At 41.0% G+C, this 17,094-nt stretch overlaps 1 protein-coding gene across 3 annotated transcripts in view; it reads right to left on the bottom strand.

Annotated features, from left to right (window-relative positions):
- Nucleotides 1–953: 953 nt before the first annotated feature.
- Nucleotides 954–17,094, bottom strand: part of LOC121288177 (CTD nuclear envelope phosphatase 1-like) — a 165,379-nt gene continuing 149,238 nt past the window's right edge. For 2 of the 3 annotated variants that reach the window (XM_041206588.1, XM_041206587.1), the window contains exons 4-8: nt 14,182–14,253; nt 12,883–12,999; nt 10,797–10,908; nt 8,798–8,882; nt 954–8,043 (exon numbers count right to left, since the gene is read on the bottom strand). In XM_041206588.1, the coding sequence (XP_041062522.1) occupies nt 7,983–8,043; nt 8,798–8,882; nt 10,797–10,908; nt 12,883–12,999; nt 14,182–14,253 (447 nt within the window). In that variant the 3' untranslated portion in view covers nt 954–7,982. Of the gene's footprint in view, nt 8,044–8,797; nt 8,883–10,796; nt 10,909–12,818; nt 13,000–14,181; nt 14,254–17,094 lie in introns of those variants that run through there. The other variant, XR_005945326.1, reaches the window with a different exon arrangement.

Here is a 17,094-nt window from a genome sequence, read left to right as displayed (position 1 = left end):
ACTGTGGGATCTGGAATGGTTGATTGATAGCATAGTGGTTTTTTTTCACTCATTCACAGATATGGGCTTCGCTGGCTAGGCCAGCATTTATGGCCTATCCCTAGTTTCCCTTGAGAAGGTGAGCTGCCTTCTTGAACCGCTGCTGTCTACGTGGTGTAGGTACTGTGAGGGAGTTCCGGGATTTTGACTCAGCGCCAGAGAAGGAACGGCAATATAATTGCAAGTCAGGATGCTGAGTGACTTGGAGGGGAACTTCCAGGTGGTGGTGCTCCCATCTATCTGCTGCCCTTGTCCTTCTAGATGGTAGTGGTTGTGGGTTTGGAAGGTGCTGTCTAAAGACCCTTGATGAATTCCTGCAATGCATTTTGTAGATGGTACACACTGTTGCTACTGTGCGTCGGTGGTGGAGGGAGTGAATGTTTGTGGATGTGGTGCCAATCAAGTGGGCTACTTTGTCCTGGACAGTGTCAAGCTTCTTGAGTGTTGTAGGAGCTGCACTCAAGTGGGGAGTATTCCATCACACTCCTGACTTGTGACTTGTAGATGGTAGACAGGTTTTGGGGAGTTACTCGTCACAGAATTCCTAGCCTCTGACCTGCTCTTGTAGTCACAGTATTTATATGGCTAGTCCAGTTCAGTTTCTGGTCAATGGTAACCTCCAGGATGTTGATAGTGAGGGATTCAGGGATGGTAATACTATTGAACATTGAGGGGCATTGGGTAGATTCTCTTTGTTGTTACTGGACTAGTAATCTTGGCTTGGACCAATGATTTAGTGACACAAATTCAAACCCCACTGTGCAGCTGAGGAATTTAAATTCAACTATTTAAATTTGGAATAAAAAGCTAGCATCAGTATTGGTGCCCATCTGGTTCACAAGGGCTCAGTCCTACACTCAGCTACATATTAATCAATCACACCACGCTCCAGCATAATCAATGACAGGAAAAAGTTATCATTTTTTTTAGTTTATTATTTTCCAGAAGGTCCAAGTATATTTGGGTTTTGACATTTGTAAATAAATTTCAAAATACATCATTTAAAAAACACACTGCCTCACCTTTTCATCAAATTATAACAAGGGCATTAATATCCTGCCAAGGGCATTAATATCCTGCCAATGACTTATAATAGCTACCAGCATGATTAGGTCATTTTTAAACATACAAAAATATTTCACTCTGATCTCTGCAAGTAAAGTGATACAAAAATTTCTCTAACTTCAAGACTATCTCAATATAAATAGTATGTGAACTACAGGGGAACGTGTTCTCATGTGAAGCAAAAAGACTTCAGACCACAATTGAGGCTTTTGCTTGTGTGGATTTAACCATTAGGATTGAACACATTGGTACTGGTACCATACAGGAAAAAAGGGCAAATAAGCCGATACACCCATTACTGTAAATCATTAGTGATGTGCATACACCTTTCTGCTCTGGTCTATCAACAAGATTGCTAAATTTGAAGAAGTTGATCTGTGCTATGTTGTCCAGTTGAGTTATAACTGGACGGAATTCCCAATTCATTTCACCCAGTATGGTTTTCAGTTTGCTGGGGCGTGACAGATTAAACTTGCCCATAAACAAAAGAGTTCCAGTAAAATAGATCATTTACAACTTGCACTTTTACAGCAACATTCAACATAAAACATCTCAAAACTCTTCAGAAAGCAAAGCGAGACTGGATACAAGCAGAGCAGAGGGGGAAAGGTTAGGGATAAGAGGTAGACTGTAAGAAAGCTGGAGGTGTCAAAGCAGAGAGCTTTAGGGAGAACATTGCAAAGTAGGGCAGGGCCAGCTGAAGCATCTGTTGGTGATGGTGGAAAGGAGGGAGAGGGTGATACAAAGGAAGCCTATCAGAATAACATACAATAGTACCGAATTGAAGAGGCGGGAAGGAACAAAGCCATGCGGAGATTCAAATGGAGAAAAGGATTTTGAAATCACTTTGGAGGTACGGGGATGCAATGAAGATTTGATGGACAGGAGTTATGAGACACAGGATAAGGGTGGTACAACTTTGGACAAGTCATGACGGGCTGAACATGTGCATCAACTACTGATCCCTTCCAGTATTTTCAAAGGAAACAAGTTCATCGTGACTCACTATGGAGACACAAAAAGGAAACAATAGGAAATCTGTAAAAAAAGGAGCAAAATGTTTTGGACTTTCACAGCAACTCAAGCAGTTTTCGATCTAGGTCAACATTCTAGGTGAGGCCATTCACCTGAACCCATCAGTTCTGAAAAAGGGTCCCACCTAAAGCCTCAGCCCACTTTCATGTTCAAAGGTTAATTGATTGACCTACTATCCACTTGCAGTGTTTTCAGTGTTTGCTTCCTTAACAAAAGTTTTCATGTCCTGTTATAGATAATTTTATGCCAAAACTGGTATTCAACGGATCACTGTAAGGGGGTCGAATCAGCAGGCAATTAGTGAGTTGCGACAGCATGACATACACTATCCACAGCCAGGTGGCAGACAACCAATGAGGAGATTCTTACTGAAAGATGGAATCGTCCCAACATCCTGGTTCATATTATGCAATAATTATATCATTTTTCAGTATTTTTTTTGGTTCCCCTCCATTGGTCAACAGGACACAAACCTCAGCTATACCACTGCAGAGGAAAAGAGGTGCAGGGTTCTTTGGGTTGAGGCAATAGAACATGACTTCAGATTAAGGAAGGAGAATAGAACTAGTGTACCAAAACATTAGGAGAAACTTCTTTACACATAAGGGAAAATATTGGGCTTGCTTTCCAAGCGGGGAAAATCAAGAGAACAGATCAGCTGGACAGTATGATGGGAGGAGGAGGAGGATACAGGAAGAATTGGTGTCAATGGGTTTGCTCTTTGTTTTTTTTAAAAAATGGATTAAAAAGTATAAATGTCACTGAAACATGTCCAAATTTGTAAGTCAGACTTTGAAGATAGAAACAGTTTAATCACTTTTACAACTTTATTCCGCAAACATCTGTAAACAAAAAACAAACTGTAAAGTGTAAACCCAATAGAAAAATAAATTGACTGTCAATTGAAACTGCAAAGTTACTTGTTTAGACCGACAGTCACGTTATGTTACTAAATCGGATTAAATTTTTGTTTTTAAATACAGGTGTATTGGGGAACACCTTCCACAAGTCCATCGATTTTTCCAAGAAAAATATGAATCAGTGATTTTAACGATAGCCTATTTTATATTGGCTAGCCAGCGCCAGCAAGGGAATACCAGCCCACTTACCAAAACATTGGCAGTTGAGCTTCCACCTCCCACCTTTCCTCTCAAAGGTACCAACTCATATTGGGGCTAGGGGCTAGATTTTAAAGGTGACAGCAGCCAACTTGTACCTGAGTCAAGTGTTTCAGGAGCAACATTGCAAACTGCAATCCTATTTTCCCACAACATCCACACATGCACTTTCCAGAAAAGGTCACTAGGTAACAATCAAGATCCTGTACTAGCGCTGTTGACATTAATCTCAGCAGTTCTGGTGAAGATCGGCTAACTAGAGGCAGACTAAGGATTGAACCAGTTCCATGAGAAATGCACTTACCTACTAAATCGCCCAGAAGAAAAAGACCCAGAGTGGGGCAGACTAGGAAGATCACCAAGAACCCCAGTCGCATTTAAATGAATTTCAACTTGCAACTAAAATTGCTTATGCATTTTACTGGATTTTTTCAGAGGTGAATGAAAATAATGAACGAAAATCACTGTAGTCCCAGAGGACCATGGACTGCTCTCTCATTAGACAGACACAACCGGTGGTGGGTTTATCCTGAGGGTGACCACACCTCAGGCAAGGGGTAAGGTTGAGAAATCTTAACCTCAGCTGGTATAGGAATTGAACCCGCACTGTTAGCGTCACTCTGCATCACAAACCAGCCATCCAGCCAACTGAGCTAACCAACCCCCTCTTTTCAGGGTTACCAGTTTCTCACACTAAAGCACCCTACAAAAGAATAAACCAGCTAGCTACAGAAATCCAATTGCAAAAGGAACAAGAATTAAGAGATGACTTCCATATTGGTGAATTACAGGGATGGAAGTCAAAACTTTGATTTGGGCAGGTTCTTCCAATGATCAACATATTAGAAGATGGCAATTCCACAAAGCTCCTTTAGGCCATCTTCCAACATGGTGTACACCAATAATCCAAAGCTGTTTTTTTAATGGTGAAGCAGCGCTCAGTAAGCAAATCAAAATGACGGTCCAGCAAACTGTGTAAAATCTCAGGAATGTTCTTCAATGTATGAATACACAGGTTAATGTTACATCTATACTCTTCTAAATTATAAATACTCAATTACAGAAGGTGACAAGAATTTTCAGCCATCCTAAGTAATTTATAGTTCAGTGTTGCTCAAACTGGTGCAATGAAGCACGGCTAACATCACCAGCACTGGTTAACAGAATTAACACTCACCGGCACTAGAAACTGCTGAGCATACATTGCTCAGAATGTCGGTTTTGGGCCAAGACAACATGGAATGGTGCACATCATGCATGAATGGCTGAGCAACACACTGAGGCTTTCGCCAGTCAGCTGTCAAAAATAGCAATTAGTGCTGTTTGACTGTTCAAGAATCCAGCACAAAAATCAATGTAACTAATTAAAAATACAGACTTGACAATTGGATTCTGGCAAGAGGTCTTTCAGCACTAATTCACATAAACAGTACAAGCAGGTAATCTGCAAAAGCAAGTTCCTCTTTGTTTTATCTAGCCCTCCTGTTTAGGACAATGTACTTGTGGTACGAACTGACAAAACACTTTTTGCCTTTTTCCTAAATTAGTGTTATTAATATGATTAAAACTTCATTAATGTTATTAAGATCTAGGGCTCCCTTTTAACTCATGAGCAGGAATGCAGTATCTCAGGCCCATCTGGGACAGGCTTGGTTGATTTTAAATGACCAAGCCTCATATTACTGATCAAAGCAGCCACAAAGTTGGTGGGAAGCAGCAACCTGGCTGATAAAACAGTGAGAGGTTACTTCCAGATTCCATTTTAACCCCCTGCATCGCTCCTCCCCCGCCATCTCTGGTACTTCCCATCCGAAGCCTGGTTTTCACTAGGAAGGTTTCAGGGGGTTTAAAATTGAGGCTACAAAGTATAGGCAATAATACGGCTAAAGAACTATGTACCTTTACGTATAAGCCATATCCTGGCAGAAAATCTGCTAAAAAAGTGGTTTCACTCTACATTTAAATATCCTAATTAATATGCCAAACTTCTACTGAAAGACTTCATATACAAGAAATTTAAGTCATGAATGTTATTGATAATGCTTTTTTGGCTAGGTGAAGGGGTGCAAAAGTACAAATTTCAGCTCATTCTCAGACTGAAAAAAGAAACCAGGCCAACTATGAAATTAGCCACCATGATATTGTTAAATACATACTCTGGGGTTGAAGAAGACAATTTCATTCTGTTGGTAGCAGGTGCTCTGACAGCCACTCCATGTATGATGGCTGTGTAATCAAAGACTTCAGGCGACAGTTTATCCAAGGGTACTAACCCAAGGAAGGATCTGATAATCATTACCAACCTAATCTCTGGATCTAGAGAATGCAAATAACCTACATCACTTGAATTAATTACCTAGTTCTCTCCTAATCTGCATCATACCAGTGTTCCTTAAGACAAGTGTGCAAAAAAAGTCCAGAATGAGTCTCTCTCCTTGCTGCAAGTATCACACTTTCATGACATTGCAGGCAAAAAAAATCATATCCCAGTAGGTCATGGCACAAACTGCAGCACCAACTAATGACCAATGAAGGGTCAAACCCCTTTAAACCAGTCTATGCATTGCAATGGTTCCATATAGACCATGTAATCTCAGCGTTGTTGAGGCCAACCTACCATAACAGAACATAATGAATTGCTTGGAACTAGAGACAGGCTTTTCGTCTAATGCCATCAAAATGGAGTGCATAATCAGCACAGGCACCATAAATTCCATGCATCTGTAACATATCCAAATTTATAAATGGCCAGACTGCAAAAGAAATGTTACCTATTTTAGTCTTCAGCTGTTAGTGTTCTCTAATTGACCCAAAGGTCCTTCCAGTTCCTCACAACATATATCCATTCCAATTTTCCTGTTAAAAGTAGCAAAATGTTCTGACCCAACTAATGCAGAGTTCTCCAAAATCCTGGCATCATTCAAGAAAACATATGGAAGAAAAGACTTGCATTTACATTCTGCTCTCTCACATTTATCCAGTTATCTCAAAGTGCTTCCCACCTAATACATTTCTTGGAAGCACAGTTACTGTTATGTAGGCGAATGTGGCAGCCATTTTACACATCACAAAGTCCCACAAACAGCATTGAGGTGAATTATTAGTTTGATCTGTTTTTGGCACTGTTTGTTGGGAAAGGATGTAAACCAGAACATCAGGAGAACAGGCTGTTCTTTTAATAGCACCACGGGCTCAAGCACTAGGGTCAAACTTGATCCTACAGTTTTGCTGGTTTATAGAGGGAGCATGACCAACCGTATATTTACGCTTGTGCAGCAAAAGGCCTTACAATGTAATTGCAGTGCAAGTCTTTCATTTTTTAAGTAGCTTGATGCCAGTTAAATGGATGTTAACAAAGCAATTCTCTCAGGAAATTTACATTTAAATTAAAAGATTCCCTCCCTGGTCATACTTTATGGCTGGGATTTTTCAGTCCCACCATGGTGGGCCCCTCCCCCTGTAAGGCATACGCCGGGCTAGCGAAAAGTCCATTGACTTTTGGCGGGACTGGAACATTCCGGTGAAGGATGGGGCCGGAAACTCCCAGCGTGCGTGTGAGCAGAGTGACAATGCCAGCAGACCATTCTGCTGTGGACAGTTAACACATCCTACTTTCCCTTGTTAGCTCTATCTTATAAATTCACCTCTATCTTAAATAACGGAATTTACAGCAGCAGTCCCTTCACAGGGGTTAAGAGCAGGAACAGTGCTCATTTTCCCCCTCCATAGATCAGAGGGGCAAAGCTAATTGTAGTACTGCCATAAACCTTCTCGTCTGCATGGTTCAGTATTATGGCACATTGATCCTTGTACCTACTGAGTCAACAAGACAGGTCTGGAAAAAGAAGAGAAAGGAGGTGGACGAGACACATGGTCAAACAAAATGCAAGGTAATTGGAGAAATCCTGGTGGAGATTAATAGGATTTCAACTGAAAGTACCAGTCAGTCATTGATTAGGAAAAATAGATTTCAGGCAAGACTGATGGTTACAATTATAGTTAAGCTGCACCGTTTCAGGCCATAAATGAAGTCATGATACAAATCATCCATTATTGTACTAGAAATCAGGTTTTATTCTTCATTTGATATGCAATTATTAATACTGTTTGATAAAAGCTGAATTGACAGAACTATTCACATTAGGGAGGAGCTTTAAAAAAAAATCTAGGCCCAAACAAAGCCTTGTTCTATATTTGTGGTTTAGCACCATTGACAGGCTCAGACTTGGGATTGCTTCTCCTGGTCAAACAGCTGGGTGAAAACTTGTCATCACGTAAAAGGACGGAGCAGATAAAAAAAGCTAATTTCCCTTTCAATGGGAAGTAGCCTGGTTACCTTCTTAGCTTTAGGCTGATAAATTAATTCTCATGGGTCTTGTCTTTTGTTTTACATAATCAAACATTAAAAGGCAGAACATTTCAAAAGAAAAACTCCAACTCAGACAACTGAGTGAAGTTTAGCTCAAAAATACCATTTTATAAACAAAAAGATATATTAAAATGCATTGGACGATGCACCATTTCAGCACTGATTTGAACGTGTATAACATTCACATATATATCTGTCCACGCAGAAGTAAACAGGTCTTGACTATCCACTGAGCTTATGTCACTTCATGCATACTCAGAACCCCTCCCTGGAGTGCAGGTTTTACAATGTTCAAAGCACAGGAGGAGACGGCATGAGCTGTCAACAAGGGCACACCAGAAAAACCTAATGCAATGTCACCATAGTCTATGTTGGTGGAGATTCCGACTGAGGACAGACCGAACATCCGATGTAAACCTGAAGGGAGAGAGAGAGAAAAAAAAAATCAATCTAGGGCATAACTGATTTTTTTTTTTGTTTACAACTGCACCCTCCACCCCTGTCCAACCCCTCTTGTTATTTCCTCCTGAATTCATCAGATGAGGCAAACTCTTGCTGATACATGGCTCCATAGATGTCAGCAGTCCTTTGCTACTGCTCTCTTATTTCATGAGGAAGCCCGAGCAATGGGTTCTGGTAGGCTATTTGACCACAGTGGGAGGTGGCTATGGCATGGGTTACTAGTTAATATTCTGCAGCAAGAACTCTTAAAAGATAATTAGAAGGATATGCTGATCGGGGTGGATGAAGCAGGATGGGAGGAGATTTGTGTGGAACATAAACACCAACAGAATTAAACAAGAGCAAAATACTGCCAGTGCTGGAAATCTGAAAAAAAACACTGAAAATGCTGGAAAATACTCAGCAGGTCAAGAATCATCTGTGGAGTGGGTAACAGAATTGATGTGAACTGTTATCAGATAGTGTATATGCCCGGTAAACCACTGGAGCGAGATACACACTTTTGTATAACTCAAAAATGAAGAGAGAGAGAGGCAGACACACAATGTTTTTAATTGGGCAGGGAAATAATTCTTTGGGCCCATTCTTGGCAAGTCAAATTAATATATTCACAATTGTTAAATAATCCTTAAAATTTAAATCCACCAAGTTTGGGCAGCATGAGAAATTTATAAAGCACGCCATACATAGTAATTCATAGTCAACTTACCTTAATGCATCAAGCATAGGTAACAGGTTTAATAATGCTGTGTCCCCAGGATCACTGAACCAAGACTTTATCGGAATAGCATTATCTGTGTGGGGAGGGGAAAAGCAAACACACAAGATTAACAAGGAATCTACACAAGAAAAACAGAAATACCTGGAAAAACTCAGCAGGTCTGGTAGCATTGGCGGAGAAGAACAAAGTTGACGTTTCGAGTCCTCATGACCCTTCAAAAAAACCGTTCTGTTGAAGGGTCATGAGGACTCGAAACGTCAACTTTGTTCTTCTCCACCGATGCTGCCAGACCTGCTGAGTTTTTCCAGGTATTTCTGTTTTTGTTTTGGATTTCCAGCATCCGCAGTTTTTTGTTTTTATCTACACAAGAAAAAGCCCATCCTATATATTCTCTATGCTTCCGGGCAGGTTATTCCATACAATCATCACCCTTCTGCTTTCAGATCTAAATATGCCTCTCCCTTTTATATTTATAACCTTCAGTCCTACACATCTGTCTCATATTAAAATAAGCAGCCATCATAATGTATTAAGTCAGACATTGCAGTATTTATAATCAAAGAGACATCATACTTTCCAATTCAAAAAACCTACTGTTCTGCAGTCAAGAAGCTCTCTGTTTAATGTGGCTCATTTCAAGGGCCCAAAGTCTAATTGGTACAACGGGGATGACATAAATTAGAGGTTAGCTGCAATCATGGAGGCAGGTTTACTGGTCAGCAGGTGCCTTATATATTTTTGGCTCCTTCTCAAAATAAATGTCTGCTTTTAACCAGTTTAATTGTGGGCTGGTCTTATTGATGATTCATATTCAAAATTTGCCTCAGCTGAGCCATTTAATATATTATACACTTGAAGAATAAGCTTCCTTGACTCCCTTCCCTCTAGGATATAGAGACTGAGATTATTAAAATCTGTCCTTGTAGCTCACCCGCCCTTACACCATGAAGTGGTTCCCTTTGATCTTTGAAAGGAAGACACTGCTAACAAAAAATTACTTACGTTGAGAAAACAAAAACCAAAGTTGATGTGCAGTGAAGATTCAACTAATTAGACAGTCAAATAACCAACTATGTCCAGATAGACACCAGTGGCCAGTTTGCTTCATATTGTTCACATTAAGATTGTTGATGTTAACACAATCTTCATCCATATTTTAATCCAGGCTGCAATCTGCAAATAACTATGCATTTTACCAAACTTGGGAGTATAAATTTCCCATTGAAATATATCATTGCATTTAACTGAAATGCTACTAATGGAAAGGATGCGAGAGTCCTTGAAGGGATACAGAGGAGGCGGAGGAGATTGACCAGAACGGTTCCAGGGATGAGGGATTCTAGCTACAAGGTTATGTAGGGGAAACCAGGGTTGTTCTCCTTGGAGCAGAGGAGATTGAGGGGTGGTGTAACAGAGATGTATAGGAATAGGAAGACAAAAAAAGCTGTTCTCATTAACTGATTGTACAAGGACAACAGAACACAGATTTAATATTTTGAAGAAGTGATGGAGAGGGCAGATATAAGGAAGAACTTCTTTTCATGCAGTAAATGATAATGACTTGGAACTTGCTGCCTAGGATGGTGGTGGAGGAAGGGACAATCAATGATTTCAAAAGGAAATTGGATGGGCACTTGAGGGAAATAAACTTGCAGGGCTACAGGTATACAGTGGGTGAATGGGGCTGACTAGGTTGCTCTACAGAGAGCTGGCATGGATTCAATGGGCCTCCTTCTGTGCTGTTATGTCTCTATAATGGTCACCACAGGAAAAAAGTTAAAAATCGCCAAGATATAAAACAATTATCGATCACCGAGTATATTAAATTGAGGTAGATAGATTTTTTGATCTCTCAGGGAATTAAGGGGCATAGGGAGCGAGTGGGAAAATAAGTTGAGACAGGAGATCAACCATGATCATATTGAATGACAAATCAGGCTCAAGAAGCCATATACTTAATTCCTGCTCCTAATTCTTATGTTCTTACCTGGGTGCCCTCTGTATGCACTGGGTGAATTATCTAATATTACAATACTGGAGAGGTCACTGTGAATGGCTGCAAGGTCTTTTACATAGCTGCCCAATTCAAGTGTGCAGTGCTGAGGAAAAAAAAAAACGACAGTAAACCACAAAACTACATTCAACATAAACTGGTAGAATAAGAATTCACACCACACAGGCTTACTATTCTTTAGCGCCACCCACCACCAACCCCCCCCCCCCCCCCCAACACCCCCCCCCCCCCCCCCCCCCCCCCCCCCCCCCCAACACCCCCCCCTCCGCCTCCCCCCCCTCCTAGCTTTTCCACCTATTTCCTCTGCTCCACTCATGAAGACATTGAGGGCCTTGCTAGGCTAGGGCTTCACTGGCACCATTTCGAACCTCACCCAAATGAGCATCATTCATATCAGTATGTTGAAAAGCAGCTGATTATTCTACCAACAGAATCATGATCCTGTGTCTCAACAATCAAGCATGTTCTTCCAGCTTATGAATGGACGAAAGAGGTTAGGTTAATTTTTTGTGTCTCTAACCCATGGAGAGCTAACATGTATGGAATTGCCCATACTGCTCTGCCTCCTAGGTTCAGTCAAATTAGCATAGGCTGGAATGCAAACCAGGCAACTCCCAGGTCTGTTAGTCACCTTTTGGAGGGTGGGAGCAATGAAGGGAATGGTGTAGAAGTATTTCCATTATCCCTTGTGCAGCTGTGATTCTCCAGGAACACAAATTTAAATTGCCATCATTAAGTAGGAAATGGGCACTTTTCCATATGAATTCCACATACGTCTTTACTTCCATATGCACAGGAATTCACAATGTGTCTTGGAAACATCTCAAGAACATGGGCTGCTCTGTGGGCAGATAATGTCAGCAGTGGATCCCTGATGCTATTATTAAACACGATGAAACTATGCACAAAGACCATGAGGGGAAATGTGTGGTATGGTAGAAAAAAATTCCAGTATCTAGAACCAGATGAGGGCTGGGTGCTGGTGCAATTGAAAGGAAAGAAGAGGGAGAAACCATCCTCTCCATTCTCACTGCTCCCTTTGCATCTCAGAGACACCAACATCTCATGTAAAAAGGCCAGCAAGAAGTTTTCTTACAACAAGCTAACTGTTAACGATGTGGCTGCTGCTGGCTAAGCCAGCATTTATTGCTCAACCCTAATTGCCCTCCAGAAAGTGGTGGTGAGGTGCTTTATTGAACCCCTACAGTTCATGTGGTGTAGGTACACCCACAGTGCTGTTAGGGAGGCAGTTCCAGAATCTTGACCCAGCAACAGTGGAGGAATAGTGATATAGTTCCAAGTCAGGATAGTATGTGGCTTGAAAGGGAACTTGCTGGCGGTGGTGCCCTTTGTCCTTCTAGGTGGTAGAAGTCATGGGTTTGGAAGGTGCTGCCTAAGGAGCCTTGGTGAGTTGCTGCAGTGCATCTTGTAGTTGGTTCACACTGCTGCCACTATGCATGCCACTGTCTCCCCGGTGGTGGAGGGAGTGAATGTTTAGAGTGGTGGAGGGATGCTTTGTCCTGGATGGTGTCGAGCTTGAGTGTTGTTGGAGATGCACTCATCTAGGCGAGTGGAGAATGTTCCATCACATTCCTGACTTGTACCTTTTAGATGGTGGACAGGCTTTGGGAGAGCAAGGTGGCCGCAGAATTCCCAGCCTCTGACCTGCTCTTGTAGCTACAGTATCAGACCATTTATCCACAGTCTGAATTCATGTTGCAATTTTAGCACACTACAAGCAAAACTTTATGACTTACTTTAATATGTTTTTTCTCTCTCAATGGATGTATCAAAATAAAAGTTACAATAAACTTTTTTTACAAAGACAGATGAATCCCAGTTTGTGTAAAAGCAGAATATCCAGGGCTGGTGTAAAGGAAGAGCAAGTGAGCACACACGAGAGGACAGTGAGAGCACAAATAGGAGAGGATGAATGAGAGTGAGAGAAAACACATGAGAGCAGAGAGAAGAGAAATTATATCAAACTTCACTCACGAGACATTGTTTCAGACATCTCATTACATTCTGCGCTGGTTATGGAGCATCTGTTGTTCCGTACCTGTCTGTAGTATCGTCGGTTTAATATTTTCTTGTTGTTGTCTAGTTTGTCTGCTACAGCTGCACCATAGATCTCCATACTAGCGGTGAAAATCACCAACTCGTACCACTGGCTGGCCTGGCAAAAGTACACAGCCGTAGTTGCTTATTAATGCACAATTTTATTGAGAAGTTTAAATAAAGATCCTTATTTGTTCATTTAATAGCAGAAAAGAAAGCAAATTTTGACAGTGATGTAGATTTAAGTTTCCTTTACAGCCCTGACGATGTACCTCAGCATTGCTCCCACTACTGCAAGCAGCCAATTATTACAAAAAAAAATTCCTGAAACATATCATGTCAAAAAACAGCTAACATGCAAAGATGCAGAAGTGGAAATATAACTACTATGGGAAAAGCATTGTGACGCACAGGAACTTGGTTGTGCATTGCACACCAGATCGCTGGTTACAACATTCATGTGTAGCTAGTCACCTTGTTTATATCCTATGGCAGCAAATTCAACTCAGATTATAATCCACTCCCAACATCTTGGATTTACATAGCATCCTGATTATAGTCAATCATCCCAAGGCACATCAAAGGAGCTTCATCAGCCTGTAAGCTATAAACATAAGTGTTTAAATATAATACTAATAAACACACTTTTTGGCCATCTTACTGCTTGTCGGGCCGTCCCCCAGCAATTTACTTCATCACAGAATCCATTACTTGCGGTATAGGGCCATATTGACCATGAAGGCGCCAAATTCAATCTAGAGTACAGGCTGAGTTGATTTCATTGAAGAAAACAGTGGGGTTACTATAACCAACCTTGGTGAAGTTAAGGTAGGAACAGGAGACATTCACAAATCATTCAGAGCTCCTGTTCACAACTAGTATCTGTGGATCCCCAAGAGAAACTTTGCAGCATGAGGATTAGGATAGAATCAAGCTTGCCTTTGATGCCCCCTGCAGTAGCTCTTGATGAATGACTACATGGATGAAGCACCAGAAGGAATCACTGCACCCCAAGCTTTATGTCACTTTGCAGTTCCCTTGGCTCAGCATTGCTCAACATATCATAGCACCCACAAAATCATCCCCCAACATGTCAATTGCTTGGGAAGAGAAAAAATTGGAGGGGGGAAAGTAAAAGAGCACCTGTCATCCCTCTTCTCTTTGTCAGAAACAAAATGTAAACAAATCCATGGAACTAAATTAATTTGCTGCCTGTTCTCATTATGGACATTAGTGCATTGCTGTTTTAAAGTGGGTTAGTACTGTACTTTAAAATTCATTGTATTTCTAGCTAACTTACCACTTCTAGAAAGAAGTCCACATGAGGCCTTTTATGTACAAAAAATCTGATTGGATGTCGGTCGACAAGTACCTGAAAATAGGGAATGTGCTCCTTTAAATAATACTACAACCATTAATATGCAGCACATAACCAACACCCACAGTAAAAAGACTCCCTGCCTAAGTTTAAAACTAAAGACCAATTCAGGTCTATATTATTGCAATTCATCATGAGGCTCATTAAAAAAGCACACATATCTTCAACAATTTGATGTGAAAGAAGATTCTCATCACCTTAACTGCTCCCACCATTTATAACTGATCTGTTAACCACCAGTGCTTCAACCACTGTATAGAAGAGAAAGAGTTTATATTTCTTACTTATGCCACCTCTCCAAGGACATCTAGAGTGATATCTAATCAATTGACTGCTTCTGCAATGCCTCCCCTCTATTGTCTATGTGGGGCAGCCCATGCTTCGTTGAACTTATATCCATTAAATTATAATGAAAGCATCCCTAGCCTCTCTTCCTATTCCCATATCGTCACCTCAGGAATTCCTTACAATGATCCATTCATGACCCCCTCTTCTTCCTCATATACACGGTATCTCTTGGCAGCACCATCCAAAACTGACAGTTTTCATATGCACAGCAATGACATCTATCTCAATATTCTGCCATCCTTTGTTGCTTCTGTGACACCAGGCCGCTTGTTTTATAAGAGTGGTGATTTCCTCCTGCTAAATATCACGACAAAAGTCTTGTCTTTCATCCCCACGACAAACTCCCTAACCCGTCACCAACTTCCGTTCTCCCTAAGCTGCAGCTCAGCCAAAGCACTGTTGCCCATGTCCCATTCATCCCACATCAAGTCACACTCAGTCTTACTGATCCAATGATCCTGGTCCCCAACTCCTCAAAATTTAAAATTCTCATGGTCGCATTTAAATCCGATCACAGCCTTGTCCCACCTAACCTGTGTAACCTCATCCAGCACTACATCGCCTGCCCCTGAACTCTGTTCTTCAGACTCTAGGCCACTCTTTCAGACACCATTAGTGACTATACCTTCAGTCCCTTAGACCTCACACTCTGGAATTCCCTCCCTGAACCTTTCAGCTTCTCCAACTCCATGCTCCTGTTTAAAACCCAACTCTGACTAACAAGTTTTTTTTTTCCAACTCAGGAAGCCAATCACTGGGTTGGAGTTGATTTTACTGCAAACAAGAAAAATCAAGAATATTTTTCAGATAATTAATACTGGTTTCCATATTAAAACCTATTATATTTCCATCTTCCTTCAGTTCTGGAGAAAGGTCTGTGACTACAATCACAGAATACTTACAGCACAGAAGGTGGCCATTTGGCCCTTCATGTCTGCGCCAGTTCTCTGAAGGAGCAATTTACCTAGTGCCACTCCCATGCCTTCTTCCCATAGGCCTGCACATTCTTCCTTTTTAGATAACAATCCAATTCTCTCTCAAATACTTCAATTGACCCTGCCTCCACCACACTGGCAGTGCATTCCAGATCTAACCACTCGTAGCATGAAAAAGCTTTTCCTCATGTCTCCAATGCTTCTTTTGCCAATTACCTTAAATCTGTGCCCTTTGGTTCTTGATCTTCCACCGATGAGAACAGTTTTCTACTATCTACTCTGTCCAGACCCGTCATGATTTTGAACATCTCTATCAAATCTCCTCTCAAACTTCTCTTATCCACAATACAGTCCCAACTTCTCCAATCTATGTAACTGAAGTTCCTAATTTACAAGAGTATTCTTGTAAATCTTTTTTGCACCCTCTCTCTAATGCCTTCACACCTTTCCTAAAATGTGGTGCCCAGAACTGGGCGAAATACTCCAGTTGAGGCTGAAGTTGTGATCTATACAAGTTTAACATAACTTCCTTGCTTTTGTACTCTATGTCCCTGTATACTTTATTAACCACACTCTCAATCTGTCCTGCAGCCACCAATGATTTATGCACATGCACACCCAGGTTCCTCTGCTTCTGCAACTCCTTTAGAATTGTGCACTTTATTTTATACTGTCTCTCCATGTTTTCCTACCAAAATGAGTTACTTCATACTTCTCCGAATTAAATTTTATCTGTCATTTGTCCATCTATTTCACCTTGCTGTGTCCTTTTGAAGATCTACACTATATACCTCACAGTTCACAATATTTCCAAGTTTCATATCGTGCATGAATTTTGAAATTGTGCCGTGCAGACTAAGGTCTGGGTTATAAACATATATCAGAAAATGCAAAGCTCCCAACACTGACCCCACTACAAACCTTCCTCCTGTCCGAAAAGCAGCCATTAACCACTACTGTTTCCTGTCACTCAGCCAATTTAGCATCTGTGTTGCTACTGTCCCTTTTAACCCATGAGCTACAACTTTGCTCAAGTCTGTTGTGTGGCACTGTATCAAATGCCTACTGGAAGTCCATGTACACCACATCAACAGCATTACCCTCATCAATCTTCATCCAAAAACTCTTAGCAAATTAGTCAAATACAATTTGCCCTTAAAAAATCCGTACTGGATTTCCTTAATTAAACTGCATTTGCCCAAGTGGCAATTTTGTCCTGAATTATCGTTTCTAGAAGCTTCTCCACCATCACGGTTAAAGGGAATGGCCTGTAGATGCTGGACTTATCTTTACACTTTTTTTTGAATAAGAGTGCAACATTTGCAATTCTCCAAGTTCTCTGGCACCATCCCCAAGAACTGAAATGTTAACTCTGTTTCTCTCTGCAGCATTTCTTGTTTTTATTTCAGATTTCCAGCATCTGCAGTATCTTGCTTTTATTTGATGTTATAAGCCATTTTCTTAATGTGGCATTTTTACAGCTTAACGCACCAGTTGATCATGTTTCAGGGCAGCCCGAGCAAGCCAGCAGTATGGTTAAGCATGGTTTCTT

This window comes from Carcharodon carcharias, chromosome 15 (genome assembly GCF_017639515.1).
Source record: "Carcharodon carcharias isolate sCarCar2 chromosome 15, sCarCar2.pri, whole genome shotgun sequence".
Lineage (NCBI taxonomy): Eukaryota > Metazoa > Chordata > Chondrichthyes > Lamniformes > Lamnidae > Carcharodon > Carcharodon carcharias.
The sequence above is the reverse complement of the archived record's forward strand: the minus strand, read 5'-3'. Positions and strand labels throughout refer to the sequence as shown.